Below are 18066 nucleotides of genomic sequence, written 5' to 3'. Positions count from 1 at the left end.
CATTCTAATGCTGATGTAGCAATCACTACTAGTAGTTAAAAGCTACGGGTTCTAGAACACTGGCACCTCCGAGGGCCAATCAGCAGACAAGCAAACGGACAGGTGGACTCTGGAGTCTTGAGGATGAGGCTTTAGGCGTACATTTGTTTCCATTTAGCAGGCCTGACTGGAAACCTGACTCTGGAAATGTGACCAAACCGGTTTCAGGGCCCAATCACCCTCATATTGGCTGAACTATGTACACTACATGGCCAAAAGTATGTGGACATCTAACATCTCATGCAAAATTGTGGGCATTAATATGGAGTTGGTCCACCATTTGCTACTATAACAACCTCCACTCTTCTGTGAAGGCTTTATACTAGATGTTGGAACATTGCTGCAGGGATTTTTCTTCCATTCAGCCAGAAGAGCATTAGTGAGGATGGGTAATGATTGGGCGACAAGGCCTGGCTTGTAGTTGCCTTTCCAATTGATCTCAAAGGTGTTGGATGGGGTTGAGGTCAAGGCTCTGTGCAGGCCAGTCAAGTTCTTCCACACCGTTCCTGACAAAACCATTTCTGTATGGACCTTGCTGTGTGCCCGGGGGTATTGTCATGCTGAAGCAGGAAAGGGCCTTCCCTAAACTGTTGGGGAAGGACAGAATTGTCTAGAATTTGATTGTATGCTAAGAAGATGGGTGTGTTCAATTGTGTTCAACCCTTAAGGGAAGTATAAGAGCTTTCAATGTTTACTCTTGATTCTCGGCTTTTGATTGACTTTGGAGTCTGTTATTGCCATTTTTCAACATGAGGCCCAAGTCAAGCAATTAGGAATTATGATGCTAAGAAATAAGAAAAAATAATGAAAAGACATAGGTGAATGAAAAAATAAAATCTGAGAATGTGCACTTTAACTGCATGTGAATTGTTTGATTGCAAAACTAAGATTGTGAAGTACGGAGCCAAATTAACCAAAACAAAAAAAGATGTCTTTGTCCCAAACATTGAGGAGCTCACTGTAGGCTATATATAATAACTATGTGCACAGTGTAGAAACGTTGACTTCAGTTTTATGTATCGCTTGCTTTACGTGCCATTCATGTTACTGGGGTGCTTCCGCACAAAAGGCAGTAAGAATATTTTATATGACTCAACATTTGGTTTTTTTGAGGACACGAACGTTCGTTATTCACATGCTCCAACCAAATCGGCACTAAAATACACAAAAACTACACTACCCATAAACCCAAATGTATTGCTGTGACGCATAACTCCAGGTCGCGGGTGTAGCAGTGCAGTGCACATGCGCAACGGTGTGTTGTTGTCGGCGGCGGTAAGATGGCGGCGCTCGGGGACGCATCAGCTCCGGGGCTGAACGGGTTAATACAGCAATTTACAGCCATAACGGGTAAATAATATGTTTTTTAAGTGTTGCCGTTTTATTTTCCTTAAGGTATATTTACAAAAAATGTAGCGTGACAAGCACAGTCAAACTGCAGAAAACTCGAGAGGGGCATTAGAAACTACCGCCCCCTCTGTCATGCACAGGGAAAAAGACCAAAATCGAAAGGACTCGGACGGGCAAACGTGCATGATCACCAAAATGAAACATTTAAAATTTTCAGCGAAGATCATCACAGCAAGACAATAGCGAGGATGATTCAGGTGTAGTTTTAGAGAGTCTTGCATAAATTCACATTTTTTACATGCAGGTGCGTTTCATTGTTTAATTTGTCCAATAAAGAAATGGAGGTTCTGTTCAACATTTTCCTCTAGCTAGTTGGCTCCTCCTAACCGCGGAATGGTGGTTCGACGTATCCTTCAACTGGAGCTAGCGAAAAGATGTGTTCGTACTATCACTGTACACCTAGCTAGTCCGTTGGTTACTTGTTCTGAAAACACCTCGCAAGATAAAACTTCTAAATTCTAAATATTTTACCGAGGTCTGAAATAATGTCTAGCTTGCTATACGGTTTCCCCATTTTTGTTTAATCGAAATAAATTTCGGAACACGGGAGTGCATTAAAGCCGTCAACAAACTCCAGCTAGCTATGTAGCTAGCAATATCGTTAACTGAGTAGTAATTTATGAACTGGTTCCAAGAACTACAGCGTAGAGAACGATCTAAAGCGAAATTGCTTTGTAGCTTAGACAATATGCAGTATGGTAGATAACTGGCGATGTCCTGCCTCCTTGTAACGTTACTGGTAAAGAAATAAATGTAGCGTTAGCAAGATTGCAACATGTTTCAACGCATGCGCACTCCCAGAGCGGATTTCAAGAACAGTTTTTTGAGATGTTGGAATGAACCACGGGAAGGAACATGCACTGCTTAGTTGGGGGTTATCCCATTTTTCAGAGAAAATTTCCATACATTAACTTGCCTTGATTTTTAATGGTAGCGAGCAACTCGCCAGAAAGCATGAAAATGTGCCACAAATGTTATTGAAACGGTCATTAATGTCAAACTGTATGAATGTTTGTAGAATGAATACAGGCACTTGTCACTTGCATTTTTCTTGTGCCTGTACCAAGTAAAAGTGCTTATATGGCATAGACATGTTTGCGGTACATGGTACCAGGGTTGCAAGTGCTTTTAGCTTGTGTGCAGGCCTGTGGGTGTGTCTCCAGGGGTAATATTGAGGCCTGTGTGTTTGCTTATCTCTAGGAATTATGTTGATGTGTGTGTGTGTGTCTCTAGGGGTTGTGTGTGTTTGTGTGTGTCTGTAGGGATAATGTTGAGGTGTGTGTGTCTGTGTCTCTTGGGGCAATGTATGTGTGGGTTTGTGTGTCTCTCTCTCTTTGGGGGTAACATTGAGGTGTGTGTGTCTCTAGTGGTTGTGTGTGTGTGTGTGTATGTGTGTGTGTGTCTGTGTGGCACTAACCGTGTGTGCTTGCAGGAGCCACTGAAAGTGTGGGGAAACACATGTTGGAGGCCTGCGACAACAACTTGGAAATGGCCGTGACCATGTTCCTGGATGGAGGGGGGATCGCAGAGGAGCCCAGCACCAGCTCAAGCTCAGCAGGGGCGTCCAGCAGCAGACTCCCCCTCCCAGAGTGAGTACATGCGCTGTCCCGCCAACTGAGGCATTTCTGACCCAGCTTTAAATTGAAACCCTGTGTGTACCTGTATGGGGGGGCTGTTTTGTTAATGTAAGTGTTATGTATGGTGGGGGCTGTGATTTTTGTACTGTAGGCTCGATTGTATGGGGGGGCTTTGTTTTAGCATTATATGTACAGGTGTTATTGTATGGTGGGGGCATGTGATTTTGGTTTGTGTACCTGTATGGGGGCGGTGGGTTATATTAGTGTAGTGTACGTATGGTGGGGGCTGTGATTTTTGTGTGTACCTGTTTGGTGGTGTTTTAGTGTAGGGTACGTATGGTGGGGGCTGTGATTTTGGTGTGTACCTGTATGGGCGGCGGTGGCGTTATATTAGTGTAGGTGTACGTATGGTGGGGGCTGTGATTTTTGTGTGTACCTGTATGGGCGGCGGTGGCGTTATATTAGTGTAGGTGTACGTATGGTGGGGGCTGTGATTTTTGTGTGTACCTGTATGGCGGCGGTGGGTATTAGTGTGTTACTATGTGAGGCTGTGATTTGTGTACTGTAGGCGTGTATTGTGTAGTGCGTATGGGGGGCTGTGATTTTTGTGTGTACCTGTTGGGGGCGGTGGTGTTATATTAGTTAGGTGTGTATGTGGGCTGTATTGATGTATGAGGTGTGTTTTTAAGGTCGTATGGTGGGGGCTGTGATTTTTGTGTGTACCTGTATGGGCAGCGGTGGTGTTTTGTCACTCAGGTGTGTTGTTGTCCTTTGCCCTCAGGGACGAGGTGCGGGCACCCATCCCCCAGAAACAGGACATCCTGGTGGAGCCGGCGCTGTCGGGTGTCCTCGCAGAGGCAGTAAGCGCCTCAGCCTGGTTAGGTGCCCCACGCTGGCCTTTAACAGAGGGCAGTATAGCGCCCCTCACGGGCCCCTGGCCTTTAACAGAGGGCAGTATAGCGCCCCTCACGGGCCCCTGGCCTTTAACAGAGGGCAGTATAGCGCCCCTCACGGGCCCCTGGCCTTTAACAGAGGGCAGTATAGCGCCCCTCACGGGCCCCTGGCCTTTAACAGAGGGCAGTATAGCGCCCCTCACGGGCCCCTGGCCTTTAACAGAGGGCAGTATAGCGCCCCTCACGGGCCCCTGGCCTTTAGCAGAGGGCAGATTAGCTCGGCTTTGGGGTTCTAACGGCCCTTTGTCTTCTGCAGTGCCAAAGAGGAGGAGACCAGCGAGGTCCATATTCGACGGCTTCCGGGATTTCCAGACCGAAACGAGTAAGTGGGGTCAGATGTTCTTCCCGGGATTCAGGGGTTATCTTTTGCGTAAGCTTCCAGGTCCGTCTGTGTCACAGCTGACCCCTGACCCCACGGAGGGGGGGGGGGCAGTTCTAACGCTCCCTGTTGTGTGGGCAGTTCGGCAGGAGCAGGAGCTGCGGAACGGCAGTGCGGTGGATAAGAAGCTGAGCACCCTGGCCGACCTCTTCCGCCCCCCCATCGAGCTCATGCACAAAGGCAGCTTTGAGACGGTGAGCTCCCTGGAGTGTGCGCACGCACACACACGCACACCCACACACACACACACTCTCACACACACACACATACACTCACACACACACACACACACACACTCTCACGCACACGCACACGCACACACTCACACACTCTTACACACACACACTCGCACACACTCACACACACACTCGCATACACGCACACTCACACACACACACACACACACACATACTCTCACGCACACACTCACACACGCACACTCTCACACACGCACACTCACACACACACACACATACACTCACACACACACTCGCATACACGCACACCCACACACACACACACACACTTGCACATGCACACCCACACACGCACACTCACACACATACTTACACACACACACACACACACACTTGCACACATTCATGCGCACACCCACACATGCGTGTGCCACCGTTCCACTTCACTTCGAAGCGGAGTGTTGGCACACATGCCACTGCTTAGTTCACATGCTGCTGTCCAGTCCGCACTCTGTACAGGTCAGGAAGCTGGATGTAAGAAACCGGAAGTTTTATAGCTCAGTAATAATGAGCAGGGTTATTGTCTAAATTTGAATAAAATCAACTGCCAAATAAATGTAATGTAATGTAAATTACACCTGCCAGTGGTCTGTTGGAAAGAGATTGTGAATCTGTCTCTCTCCCCTCTCTCTTTCTTTCTCTCTCCCCCCCCCCAGGCGAAGGACTGTGGGCAACTGGAGAACAAGTGGCTGATGATCAACATTCAGAATGTGCAGGACTTCTCCTGCCAGTGTCTCAACAGAGACGTGTGGAGCAACAACGCTGTCAGAACCATCATTAGAGAGCACTTCATCTTCTGGCAGGTACACACGCTCACCCGCTAACGCGCTTTCCCACTCACACACACAAACGAACGTGCACACACGTACACATTCGCAAGCGCACGCATTCTGTCTCTCTCACACACACACACACACACACACACACACACACATTCACATGCGTACGCACATACACATGCACACGCATTCTGTCTCTCTCACACACACACACACACATTCACATGCGCACGCACACACACACACACACATATACACATTCACATGCGCACGCACACACACATTCACACACTCTCACACATAAGGATATTTGGGAGAAAAGTGGGTGAACACTTGACCTTGCGCAGGAAAACTCTCCGGGTGTTGTTTTGAGGTAAACAGCCTGTTTTTACCTTTTAATTCACCTGTAGTGTGTGTGTATGTGTTCAGGTTTACCACGACAGTGAGGAGGGACAGAGGTATATCCAGTTCTACAAACTGAATAAGTTTCCCTATATCTCCATACTGGACCCCCGTACAGGTGACCCCCCTCCCTGTACAGATGACTAATGCTTCAATTCGAGATGTGTTGCACGTGACTTTTTTAGATGCCATGCTGACCCTTGACCCACGACCCCTGTGTCACCTCCAGGCCAGAAGATGGTGGAGTGGAACCAGCTGGACGTGGCCTCCTTCCTGGAGCAGGTGTCGGGGTTCCTGAGCGAACACGGTCAGCTCGACGGGCTGTCCAGTCGCCCCCCGCCCGCGAAACGCGCGCGCTCTGTGAGTCCCGTCCCCCCCCCCCCCAGTCCATATTCTTCCTCTTGGTCTTTTCTCACTTTTCCCCCACTTTGTGTTTGTTTTTAATTTCTATCACTTTTTCTTTGACTTTTATTTCCTCATTCTTTTCCCCTCCCCCCCTCCCCCCTTACAGCTAATTTTGGTTGATAATAATGATCATGAACATCCATCCAATGCACTATTGTCAGTGCCTACTTGCCCCCTCTGCCCCCCCCCCAAAAAAAACCAGACAGACCATACCTTCATCTATCACTCTTATTTTCCTTTTCTTTTTCATTCTCCTTCTTTACTTCCCTCTACCTAGTTCCCTTGGTCTCTCTCTCTCTCTGTCTAGGGGTGGGAGTCGGTTTGTAAAATATGGGGTTGGGGTAGGTTTTGAGGTAACTGTGTAAAGTGTTTTTGCCTTTCAAAGAAGGCACATCAAAAGTCTCTCTCTCATTTTGCTCCTCTTCCCTGACCCCGCCCCCCCAGGAGAGTTTGATTGACGCCAGCGAGGACAGCCAGCTGGAGGCGGCGATCCGGGCGTCGCTGCAGGAGACGCACTACGAGTCGAACCCGGACCACGCCGAGTCGCGCTCGGAGGACGACTCAGAGGCCGAGCCCTTCTCCGACAGCGAGGGGCTCATCTCCGTGGACGGGTCGGACGACGACGACGACGAGGACGAGGGGGGGGAGGGGCCCTCCGGCGGCCACGCCCTCCCCCCGCCGCGGGCCACCCCGCCCCCCCGGCCGGACAGCCCCGCCCGCCACAGGAGGTCTCCGCACAAGGAGTCCAGCCACAGGAAGGAGGAGAACAAGAAGAACCACCTGGAGCCGCCGGAGAGCTCGCCGGCCGCCACCCCGGAGCCCTTCGCCGGGTCGCGGGCCCAGAACTCCGGCCCGGCCCCCGCCGAGACCGGCGCCGACGAGCCCGCCCACCTGGACCAGCCCGACGACAACGGTACAGAACCCGGGCCTCGGCCAATTCAGATCACGCTTTCCAAAACCGATCCCAAGCAGAGCATGATGATTATTTGCAGCGTATGTGTTTTCCAAATGTTATAATAATAATAATAATAATAAGCTTTATTTATATAGCACCTGTCATACATAAAATGTAGCTCAAAGTGCTTTACATTCAGCACTAAGATCAAAGCAATTGCAAAGAATTGAAAAGATAAAAATACAGAACACAGAAATACAAATTAAAAAAAAATAAAATAAAACATGATCAGTACAAAGAAATCAGTAAAATCGCTCAGAAAGCCCTGTTGTGTGTCTGGCAGCAAGTACAAGTAACTGAGTAATTGGTTTCGCCGCTGACTGACTGTTGCAGGTCCGAAGGCCCGGTTGATGCTTCGGTACCCAGATGGCCAGAGGGAGCAGATCACTATGTCCACGCAGGCCAAGCTCATGGTGAGTGGAGGAGCTTCTGCACCGGGAGCTGGGGTTCTCTGGGAAATGTAGGAATTGCAGTGAAGTCACTTCTTTTTTTTTTTTTTTTTCCACGGATCATTCATTACTGAGCATGATCGTGTTGATGTGTCACTGCGCACGTGGTGTGGAAACGAGGACGAGACTGCAGAAAATGTCACTGTGCACTGTGTAAGATGGTGTTGAGGCGCTGTGGCGTACAGTAAGGCTCTCTCACTGAGCGCCAAGAACAGGGACCCACCTTGACACCGCTCAGTCGGAATGTTGAGTGTGCCGGGGTCAAAGTTCAGATGTCAGGTCGGTGCGCAGAGCAGCGGTGTTGGCGACAGGTAAGGGCGCACCGCTCGCGGTAAGACGGTAATTTACCTGTGCCGTTCCTGCCTGCCGACCGCGGCACAGGTGCACTTACATCCACCCACACCTGGACGCCGGTGTGCGGAGGTGAGGCATGCCCCGACCCTCTCCTGAAACGTGGCAGTAACGGGCCACACCCACCCAGAGGCTTGACCCGTTAAAGCAGGTTTCTCTGCGCGTCGCATCCCCTGCAGCCGGAGAGCCAGAGCCCGTGACATCACAAATGGACTCGGATTGAATCTGCTGACTGCTGGGTGCGGAGCTGGGCGGGGGAGTAATTTGTCGCTGTTAGTCTCCAAACTGTCCACACCCGCTTAATGAGACAGTGTGTTTTCTGTGACCCTCCCCTTCGTAAAATGTATGGCTGGCATATCATCAAATGTGGAATTAATCTTTCTTTTTTTTTTTTTTTTTTTGCGTATGCCAGAGCAGCTGCGCGTGCACTTTGGCTAGTACGTCACATGCAACAGGTGTAGCGTTTTAAATTTGATGGCTGTAGGTATCGGGGGGGGAAGTGCACTGTATGTAGGCGAGTAATTTTTTTCCCATCATCTCTGGACCCACCTCACCCACGACCCACAGTTTGGGAGCCGCTTTGGGCTGACCAGGCCAGAGCAGCGGGAAGAATAGTTCTAGAAAACCAAAAACGAGAGCCCAAAAATACGTGGGTCCTGGTCCCTGTTCGCCTGCCGGGGGGGCGGTGCTGCCGTCAGGTGTGCCTGTTACCCGGTTGACCCACCCTCTCTCTTCCCGTAGGCGCTGGTGAAGCACGTGCAGTCGAAAGGCTACCCCAACGAGCGCTTTGAACTGGTCACCAACTTCCCCCGACGGAAGCTGTCCCACTTGGACTATGACATCACGCTGCAGGAGGCGGGGCTGTGTCCACAGGAGACTGTCTTTGTGCAGGAAAGAAATTAGGGCCTCCGTCCTGCTCCAGTCCCCCTCGCCCCTCCGCCTCTCCTCATCTCTGACTTTCGGACCTAGGAAGAACGTGCAGACCACAGCCTCTTCCGCTCCCCTCCTCCTCCCCCCCCCTCCCCCCCCCCCAATCTGTGTTCTCGCAAGCCGCTGGTCTCTGTCTTAACAGGTGGCCGTCCTCATTTCAACGGAACATGCCGACGTACCACGTTGCCGTGAAGCGTTCAGCCGGCCTGGTTGAGGTTCTCACCGAATGTCGAGCGAAATCGGGGGCTTGAGCGCAGTGGGTCGGCGTGCAGCTGAGCAGCTGAGGACCCCCTCCACCCCTGCGTTTCAGGGAGTTCCAACATGTAAGGTCACATGACATGAATTTCCAGGACCTTTTTTTTTTTTTTTTTTTTAATGCTGTTCTCAAACAACACGTTGTCATTTTCACTTTTTTTTCCCCCTCCCCTCTCCAGTTTTGGTTACATTTGTTAATGACATTGTGTCATGAAAAGGTTTTTTTTTTTTTTTTTTTTTGACTGCAGAAAGAAAGACTTTGGTGAGTGGTGCTCCGCTAAGCATCCCATAGGCCAGCTGTGAGTCGGTTGTCAAGGTGACATGGGATTGGGAGACCCCGGGTCGGATTAGACACCAGTAACGGTGGGGCAGATCTGTGGGGTATCTCAGAGATTGTGTTCTAACCTTGTGCCGCGGAGGTCTGGTGTAGAGGTGTAGTTATAGTCATTTGCTTTCTTTTTTTCTTTTTTTTTTATATACTGCCCCATTTACAAGAAAAACAAAAACAAATTGTTGATGCTCAAATATATTCGTCAAAACAAAGGGAATTTTGGCCTGCTTTCTTCTTCCCGAATGTGGCTGCATGAGTTGGGCGGAGCTTCAGCTGATGTCACAATGGCTGGGAGGAGTGTCATCGATTTAAGTCCAGATTTCTTGACATGCTTAGGAAGGTGTGTCTTTCCACGATGGTCTCCATGGGCCATTTTTGCTGATTGAAGGAAGCATTTGGTCATCATCGTCCATCGGTCATCTCAAGCACAGATAATTTGTTGACATGGCTACCAATTAAAAAAAAAAAAACGAAAAAATAAACAAACAGGTTGTCAGTCAGGTGCTTCTAAAAAAAGAAGTTACAGGTGCATTGTGGGAGATGCCTTTTTTTTAATCAAGATGGGTATTATTCTGAAATTAAGGCCAGTATTTAAAAACTGACACCAAATTTTATTCATCTGCTAAAATACGGAACTATGACGACATAGTAATGGAATGACTCCCCAGGGTCTCTACAGCCATTGGCATTTGAGTGGTGTACGCCTCCTAGGGGTCGACTGTGACGTGCCCTAGCCAATCGGCCCGGATTACACGTGCCGCTCCTTGTGCCGGGGTAACTGCTGCATGCGAATGTGACGGAAAGCCAGGACGCGCTTCAGAGGGCGGCGCGCTCTGTAGCTCCATCCACACAGGCGCTGCTCGCCCAATAGCGTCTCCGTCTCCGCGCCTCATCGGTGACGCCGCTGATTGGCTGTGCAGGCTTGGGCCCAATGAGAGCCGAGCGCGCTGAGTGATACCAGCTCAACGCAGCTGGAAGTTTTCGGCTCACCGCGTACCAGTCCGCACAGGGATGGGATCGTTTTTTAATTCTTCCACATGGGAGCAGTGTTGGGTTTTGAACATATATGTAATTAGTGAGTCACCCGCCGCCCCCCCCCCCCCCCCCCTTCCCCCATCATCACCATTTTGCGGTTGTGTAAATTCCCTATATGTCAGGGCACTGATGATGGCCATCTTGTCAGTTGATGCATCTTGTTAAATTATGAAAAGATTTTTTTTTTTTTTTAACAATAGAAAATATTATTCCTGTGTGAATAGCAATGACTTTGGTGATGTTAAAAACTGCCGTGGGAGTACTTTAGCACAACTCGCCAGAGGAATTTTTTAACTGTATTTTTTTTTTTTTGGGGGGGGGGGGTGTGGGTGAGGGATAAGCAGGGTGTGTAAGTGGTCCTCAGTCCCATGCTTATCGTTGGCTTATCGCTGGGCCATCGCAGTGTCATAGACTGGCTCGCTGAGGTCGTTCGGCAGCTTTTCCAGTCAGAAGCAGATGCCTTTCCCCAGCCCTGTCAGAGTAGTCCTCCTGCAGCTCCTACCGGCTCCCACCCTCCCTGGGAAGATGGAGGAGGTTGGGCTAAAACAAGCCTGCATCCCTCTAGCTGTATGGGGTGGTGGGGGAGGGTTAGGGTCAGGCCCAGAGTGGTGGATCAGTTAGGACTATGACTTTGTCACTGTGGGGAGGCGGGGGGGGGGTTGGGGGTTTGGGGGCTTGGGGGGGGGGGGGGGGGTTGGTAATTTGAATAGGTTCAGAGCGGGGAGTTTGTAAATAGCCTCCTAGCTTTGCTTTTTTGTTATATTTTATTTTTCGGCAAACCGCTGTCATTTGTACGTTGCAAGGTGCAGTTTTTAACAAAGTTTAGCTTGGATTTTTTAAGGACTCGTTTGAAAGCACGGTGGGCCAGTGTGTAGAACGGTGGGGAGACGGGCTTCGTTATCGTTTTAGATGCAGAGAAACACAGGTTCGACCCCCCCCCCCGCCCCCCTCCATGCACTCGAACATCTCTGAGCTGTGATCTTACCTGGCTGGACTAGCTGTGTGCAGGTAGGCAGAAAGGGGTGGAGTCCAGGAAGGATCCCTTTGCTTATTTAAAAAAAAAAAACCCTGCCCCGTCTCGCCTCGTCCCATGTGGTTCTGAAGCTGCTGGATGCATCCGGCAAAGTAGAATCTTTCCTGTATATAACGACACACAGCGTAGCAGTAGAGTTGTGTGTGAGAGACTGACTAAAAACAAGAAGAAAAAGACAAAAAAGTATGTGCTTTGAGGGACCAAACTTTTGTTTTTACACAACTTGTCTTAATATTGTAATATTTTCCTGCAAAAGAAAAAAAGAGAGAGACAAAAACAAATCAACCAATAAATAAGTGCTTTTCCAACACCTGTTGTTCTGACCTTCTGTGTTCTTAGCGAGGTAGTTTGCCTCAACTGGTGCACAGTATAAGTGGATTGTGTGTTTTAAAAAAGTGCTCCCTCTGCATGTTGCTGTGGATCAGAGCATCTGTTAAATGTCCTTGGTCGTGCGTGTGAGCGTGTGCATTTACAGGAGAGAGAAAGACCGACAGAGAGAGCTGGGTGCTTGTTACTTTTGGCCGGGGTACAGGCGTGTTACCCCTATTTCTGCAGATTTTGCGCACCCCTCCCATGTAGACCACATTCCAACGTTACTCACCCCCCACCCCCCACCCCCCCAAATCATCGATAAGCGTCTTGTAGCTGTTACCTCACAATGCGCCATCCACGGACTTGTTTTCTTTCGTCGGCTGTTTGCACGTTCTGCCCTGCTGGCCTCTGACAGTGTGCACGGGGTCAGATGGAGGGAGAAGCACAGCTGTTGAAATATTGAGGCTACGCGCCCCCCTCTCCGCCCCCGCACTGAGGTCGGCACGGCCGGAGCGGGAGAACTCCGTCGCCGTGGCGGCAGGGCGTGATGTCACCGCTCCGGGATACCAACCCCCGGCTTCGAGGCGGCCACGGCGAGGCCCGAGCTCGGGCCCGACCTTCACGCCACGCGTCGCGCGGCCTTCCTCTCCCTCGCAAGCCGGCCGCGACCACCGCGTCTGTCCGAGAGCAAGAGAAAGGAGGGAGAGAGAGAGAGGGAAGAGAGAAGGGGGGGAGTGAGAGAGAGGGGGAGAGATGGGGGGGTGGAGATAGAGTGGGGGGAGGGGGGGGGGGGGGAGGGGGGGGGAGAGGAAGAGAGAGAGAGAGTGGGATTGTAGCAAGCGGCCACCTGCACGCCGCTCAGAGCTGAAAGTTCATACAAGCTTTCCCGGACGCGTAATCAATGGGGAGTTAAAGTGTGACGGTAGCATGCCCGGAACATGACCCTGGCATGTATGGATCGATCTTGGGAAGGGGGGGGGGGCGGGGGTGGTCTCACGTTGTAATCTGGATGACCTGATCGGACAGCGAGGGGCCCAAGGGTAACGTTCTACCTGCTGTATCAGGGGGGAAACGCAATCTGTAATACCTCTGACCCTATGGGTTAGTCTCCATTGCTTCATACTGAACAGGAGCCACCCGGCAGTCCTCACAACGCGCCTCATTCACCAATATCTTCCTAAGTTTTTTCTTAAATTTGTTTTTGAGAAAGGTCCTAAGAAAAGTCTACGTCAGATTCGTGACGCGCTCTCAAACCGCAGAATTGTTCGTGCCTGTGTTCTTATAACGATGAATCCCATCGTCCTCGTAAATTGAAAGTGCGTGACAGTTGTTCCTCATTAGCATAGGTGAACGCCCCGCCAGTCCCCATAAAAGGGCGTGAGACTGCAGGGCCGTGTGCACATGCAGATCGTGCATTTGGACCTATTTTTTACCGTCTCTGATTTGGACCAGTCCTCGAGAAGTCAGAAATTCATCACGTGACCAAGTCGTATTTACGAGGTGTTTGCATTCGGGCGGTCATGGCATAAATTCATCACATGAACAGTACCTGTGTCTGCCGGGGATGTAAAGGAGGCGGACCAATGAGATCACCCACTGCTGATCACATGATAAATTTCCGACATTACGAGTTGCCGAGGACCTGCGGAACGCACGACAACGGAAGCGAGTCACGAACTCCGTTGTTTGTTGTTATTAGCGTCATGCCATTAACGGAAGGTACTTGGTACATGTAGGCTAACTGTCAACAATCATTTACACACATTATGATCGAGAAATGAAAATTATGCAGATATATTTACCATTAACCTGGTACATTGTTTCTGTGTTTGCCATTTGTCCACCATGAAGTGTTAGTGTAGTGTTTGTTTATTTTAAAAGACCATAATGAAAATAATCATTACAAAAATATTAGAAATGATAAAAATATTATTGCAATTTAAATCCTATAATATTATACAACTGTAGAACTGAAGAAAACGCAATAACCAATTGTTTTGCACAAACATGTCAGCACTCAAATGTGCGTAAGTGTGCTCTTGACTGTGCGTTGACTCTGTTCTTACCTAAGAACAAATCCCAAATAAGAGAACATTGGTGAATATCAGAATCTTCGTGAAAACTGCGCAAGTGGGTTTTAAGAGCAAACATTCTTCTTAAGAACGGTTGGTGAGTGAGGCCCAATGTCACTGGAAAGTTCTGTCAATGTTATAACGCTGCCACTACATGGTGGCAATGCTGTGAGGCCGGTTTTTGGCGGCTGGCCGACCTCCACTTCTACGAAGTGTGCAACGAGAGACGCTGTCGTCAAAGGCATCGCCCTCCACCTCTGAACTCGCAAATTTTAAAAGTATTATGGGGGGGGTGGGGGAAAAAAAGCAGAAGTTCTGCACTTGCTGGTTTCTAAAAGCCCGTTGGGTGATCAATCGACTCGTGTTTGCTGTGGAGCGTTTATGTCACGAATTTCGTCAATAAATGCTCGGCAAAGAGTAGCTTGGCAGGGAGAACCGCAAAGCCGGAGACAACGTGGGGAAGGGCCAGGAGAGCTGTGGGCCAGAACCGCGCTGGGCAAACAGCGGCACATGTAACAGATGACGAAATGGAAACAAATAGGGTTATCAGATTCTCCGGTGTGTGTGTGTGTGTGTGTGTGCGTGCACGCATGCGTACGCATGTAAGTGCAAACACACCTGGTCTTACTGTGATTGATGAGGACCACAGAGAGTTCCTACTGGAAGCAGGCCGTGCCTTCGATGCCTAGAAGAAGCATTTCTTGCTAAACAGTTAAAATACCAGCCATTACTACAAGCCATAACAGAACTAGGGTGTAAGTGTCAACTTCTAGTTTTTATATTTTGGAAGCCATGGCCATGTCCACAGGCTTGTGGTCAGAGGTCTTAGGATAATGGGGCTGGCAAAATGGAGAGCAAAGCGACTAGCAGAATATTGCTCAGTTTCCTCCATTATAGGCAGTCGCGGTTTTTGGAGGAGAAGATGTTTCTTGTACCCGTAATGTTTCCTGTCGGTGCAATTGAGATGCAAATGTCTAACCTGCATTTTGTTTGCGTTATCCCTACTGGTGTGCTTTCTGCTACTCAAGTGAAGGACACCAGACAGCAACTGAAATATATTTGGGTCCTTATGATGTATTTTATAAATGTGGACCTAAATAAAGAATTAAAATGTGTGTGTGTGTGAGAGGGGGGGGGGGCGGGGAGTAAAACTCTTGCAGTGACCTCCCACCTGAGAGTTTCTGTGGGGGCAGTTCAGTGAAAATGCTGTTGGAGCACAGCATTAAAACGGCACTTTGCACACAGCTGAGACAGTTTTCAGACAGCGAGTGTGTGTGTGTGTGTGTTTTTTTTCACCCCTTCGATGTATACAAGACAACTGCATGACAAAACTCGGACCGGAGCTGCCCGCTCCCCCGACTCATCATGGCGTCTCCGCCGTTCGCCTTGCTCCTGGGTCTTTTTTTTTTTTTCACCCTCGCCGTAGAGCCGCTGACTCACCGCCCGCCCTCCTCCGCACACGCTCACTGTGGCAGCGTCCCTGCATGAGGGGTGAGGGGTGACCAGGGGGGGCGGCAGTCCCTCCAGGTCCACTGAACTTTGCTCGGCAAACAGTGGAAGTGGGGGCCAGCGGGGAAGGGGGGGGGGGGGGGGGGGGGGGGGGGGGCAGCTCGATCCGAGTTTTTTCATGCAGTTGTCTTGTGCGGGCGGGGCGGTCATGACAAGGCACTTTTCCCACCAGCCCCTGGAGCCAGACTGGGAGACACGGAGAGGGAGATATGGGGAGATAGTTGCCAGAGCCATCGTCTGGAGAGTTGGCGGTTTGAGAGTCCCGACCCCTCTGGGCAAAAAAGCATCAAAGTTGTCCTTGAGCGAAGATACTTAACACCTCATTGCCCTTGGCGAGCTGGTTGGCATCTTGCATGCCTGCCGTTTGCCGTTGGGTGAATGGGTGAATGAGAGGCATTAATTGTAAAGCGATTTGTGTCCCCGTAGTGGAAAAAGCGCTTTATAAATGCAGTCTGCTTCAATATTTGTATTGAGATGTGGCAACAGGTAGCCTGTGACAGCCACTGCCCAATCACGGAAAGCCACCTCCTCTTAGGTGGAATCTGATTGGCCAGATGTGTCTGCAAGTTTGCACTTTCGCATGTCAAAGGGATGGTCCTCTCTCTGATTTTTTTTTTCTCAGTTTTTTTTCTGTTGTTTCTCTGAGTACGATGTGGAAAAACCCAACAGACCTCCTCCATTCTGGAATGTTCTCTTGTCGGGAAGGAATTGAGCCAGCCAGTAAATTCCTCAAAGCCATGTGAGCCCCCCCCGCCCCCCAATCGGAAAAAAACCCCACATCGCACCACCATTGCTCCACCATGTCGATGGAGCAATCCGCATGTCATGTTATCTTAACAGCCTGAATTACCTAACGTGTGTCTATCCGGACTGCACGCCGTTTCTGTGCCCGGTTTCGAAGGCCCAGTTGTATTTTTGCGGGGTCGCCCGTGATGCCCGTTTCTTCTTAGGGGGAGCACTGCCTGGCGGGTCGCGGGTCACGGGTCGTCTCGCCAGAAGTGCAAAGCCTGCAGGCGTGCGGTTCGCACGCAACGCGTAGCGTAGTGGGGGATGGGGGGGGGGGGGGGCAGTATAGTGTAATTTGGAAAGGGTACTGAGCGTGCAGGTTCAAATCCAGGGTAGGATACTGCTGGCGTGTCTTTGAACTATAACTATTTAAATAGTCTTTGGAGGAAGATTCCTTTGATGGCACACGGGATAGACGATAGCAACTGGTAAATCTAATGTAATGTAAGGGAGTCAATGAAGCAGAGCACAAGCTCTGAGGCTCCCTCAAAATCCAGCGTATGACCAGGATGGACCACCTGCCAGCCCAAATATGTTGAAAACATTCATTTTAGCAGAAGAGAGAGAGAGGTAACGGGAAAGGTTTTGGTGGGTTGGTTGGGGGGCGGGGGGTGGGGGAGGGGGGGGTGGGTATGTGAGCATAATAAGTTTGTTGTCATTGGTTCAGTTTCCTGAGCAAACACTCCCAATATCCAAGGCCACCTGATGGCCCAGTCAGGATCTGGCAGGAAATTCTGCCCCGAACCCAGTCAACCGCACACACCCTGGTCACTGGTCATGTCCAACTGCCGTGTGTACTGACAAAACATTATCATGTGCCCACTGGCTTGCGGTGTCAACCTGTGAGACCTTGTTCGGATTAGAAATTCCCAAATTTCTCAACACTCTCTGTTTGCTTTGCTTTGCTTGATTTAAAAAAAAAAAAGGAAAGAAAGAGAAAAGAAAAATCCGCACACAAAGAAAGAGATCTTGTCATAACCCATTTTGTCACACAGAGCCCTTTGTGACACGTTTTAAACACAGTGCAGAAGCGTAATTTGAACGGGTTTTTGGGCGGGAACGGGGACGAGGCTGACGCCGGTCGGCCGTTCTGCCACTTCTTCTTCTTCAGCTGTATTTTTCTTCGCAGCCAGATTAATTTAAAAACTGATGCGCGTAAAACAATGAGAATGAGATACTGCCGTAACACGTGCGTTGGTACCGGCTCAACTCGACTCAACTCTACTCGCTGTTGGTACCAGGTACTTTGTTTTCCACTACAGACAGTACCCCCGTCAATGTAGCTGGTCGTCATATAGCGACACCGCATGAAACGCGTTGCTCTGACCACTCAGTGGTCTGCAGTATTTTCACGTCAACCTTTTGGTATCGCCTCAGCTCGCTTGGAACCTCGACGGAGGTGATACCAAAAAAAGTACCTGGTACTATCCACAACTTTTGCCCGATGGAAAACCAAAAAAGTCGAGTCGAGTTGAGCCGGTACCATGTGGTGGAAAAGCGACATTAGAACCAGCAACATCTGAGCTACAAGCTCATTTTACTTAGTATTGATGTTGTTTTTCACCTTTTTGCACCTTGATAAGTTGTTTGTGGACATGTACACAAATACTGGGGAGACTCAGTGTCATTACATCGCCGCTCACATTAAACACTTTAGCGTACCATTAACATACAGGGGAATTTGCGCGGCAATTCCAACGTGAAGAAACGACCTGTAGCCTACCAAATTGACCCGAAACAATTCCCTCCATTTCAGGAACGGCTCGCAAGCCCCCGCACACACGTGGTCGTGTTTGCCGCTGTATTATGCGTCCAGATATGTGGACCAGGTATTGGGAAAGCTTGAA

General features: G+C 49.8%; 1 protein-coding gene across 1 annotated transcript; it reads left to right on the top strand.

Annotated features, from left to right (window-relative positions):
* Positions 1-1304: 1304 nt before the first annotated feature.
* On the top strand, positions 1305-11850 carry ubxn7 (UBX domain protein 7). Its single transcript, XM_064341560.1, has 11 exons — positions 1305-1389; positions 2882-3038; positions 3808-3869; positions 4236-4301; positions 4440-4552; positions 5272-5418; positions 5824-5914; positions 6026-6156; positions 6646-7114; positions 7490-7569; positions 8698-11850. Exons 1-11 carry the CDS (start codon positions 1320-1322, stop codon positions 8857-8859), a joined length of 1548 nt encoding a protein of 515 aa, XP_064197630.1. The 5' UTR covers positions 1305-1319; the 3' UTR covers positions 8860-11850.
* Positions 11851-18066: the final 6216 nt, after the last annotated feature.

This window comes from Anguilla rostrata, chromosome 6 (assembly GCF_018555375.3).
Source record: "Anguilla rostrata isolate EN2019 chromosome 6, ASM1855537v3, whole genome shotgun sequence".
NCBI classification, from domain to species: domain Eukaryota; kingdom Metazoa; phylum Chordata; class Actinopteri; order Anguilliformes; family Anguillidae; genus Anguilla; species Anguilla rostrata.
The sequence above is the reverse complement of the archived record's forward strand: the minus strand, read 5'-3'. Positions and strand labels throughout refer to the sequence as shown.

Coding starts and splice junctions, on each gene's coding strand:
- ubxn7 (XM_064341560.1), top strand. CDS start 1,320: ATGGCGGCGCTCGGGGACGCATCAGCTCCGGGGCTGAACGGGTTAATA. Junction 4,302..4,439: donor GGATTTCCAGACCGAAACGA/GTAAGTGGGGTC, acceptor TTGTGTGGGCAG/TTCGGCAGGAGCAGGAGCTG. Junction 4,553..5,271: donor ACAAAGGCAGCTTTGAGACG/GTGAGCTCCCTG, acceptor CCCCCCCCCCAG/GCGAAGGACTGTGGGCAACT.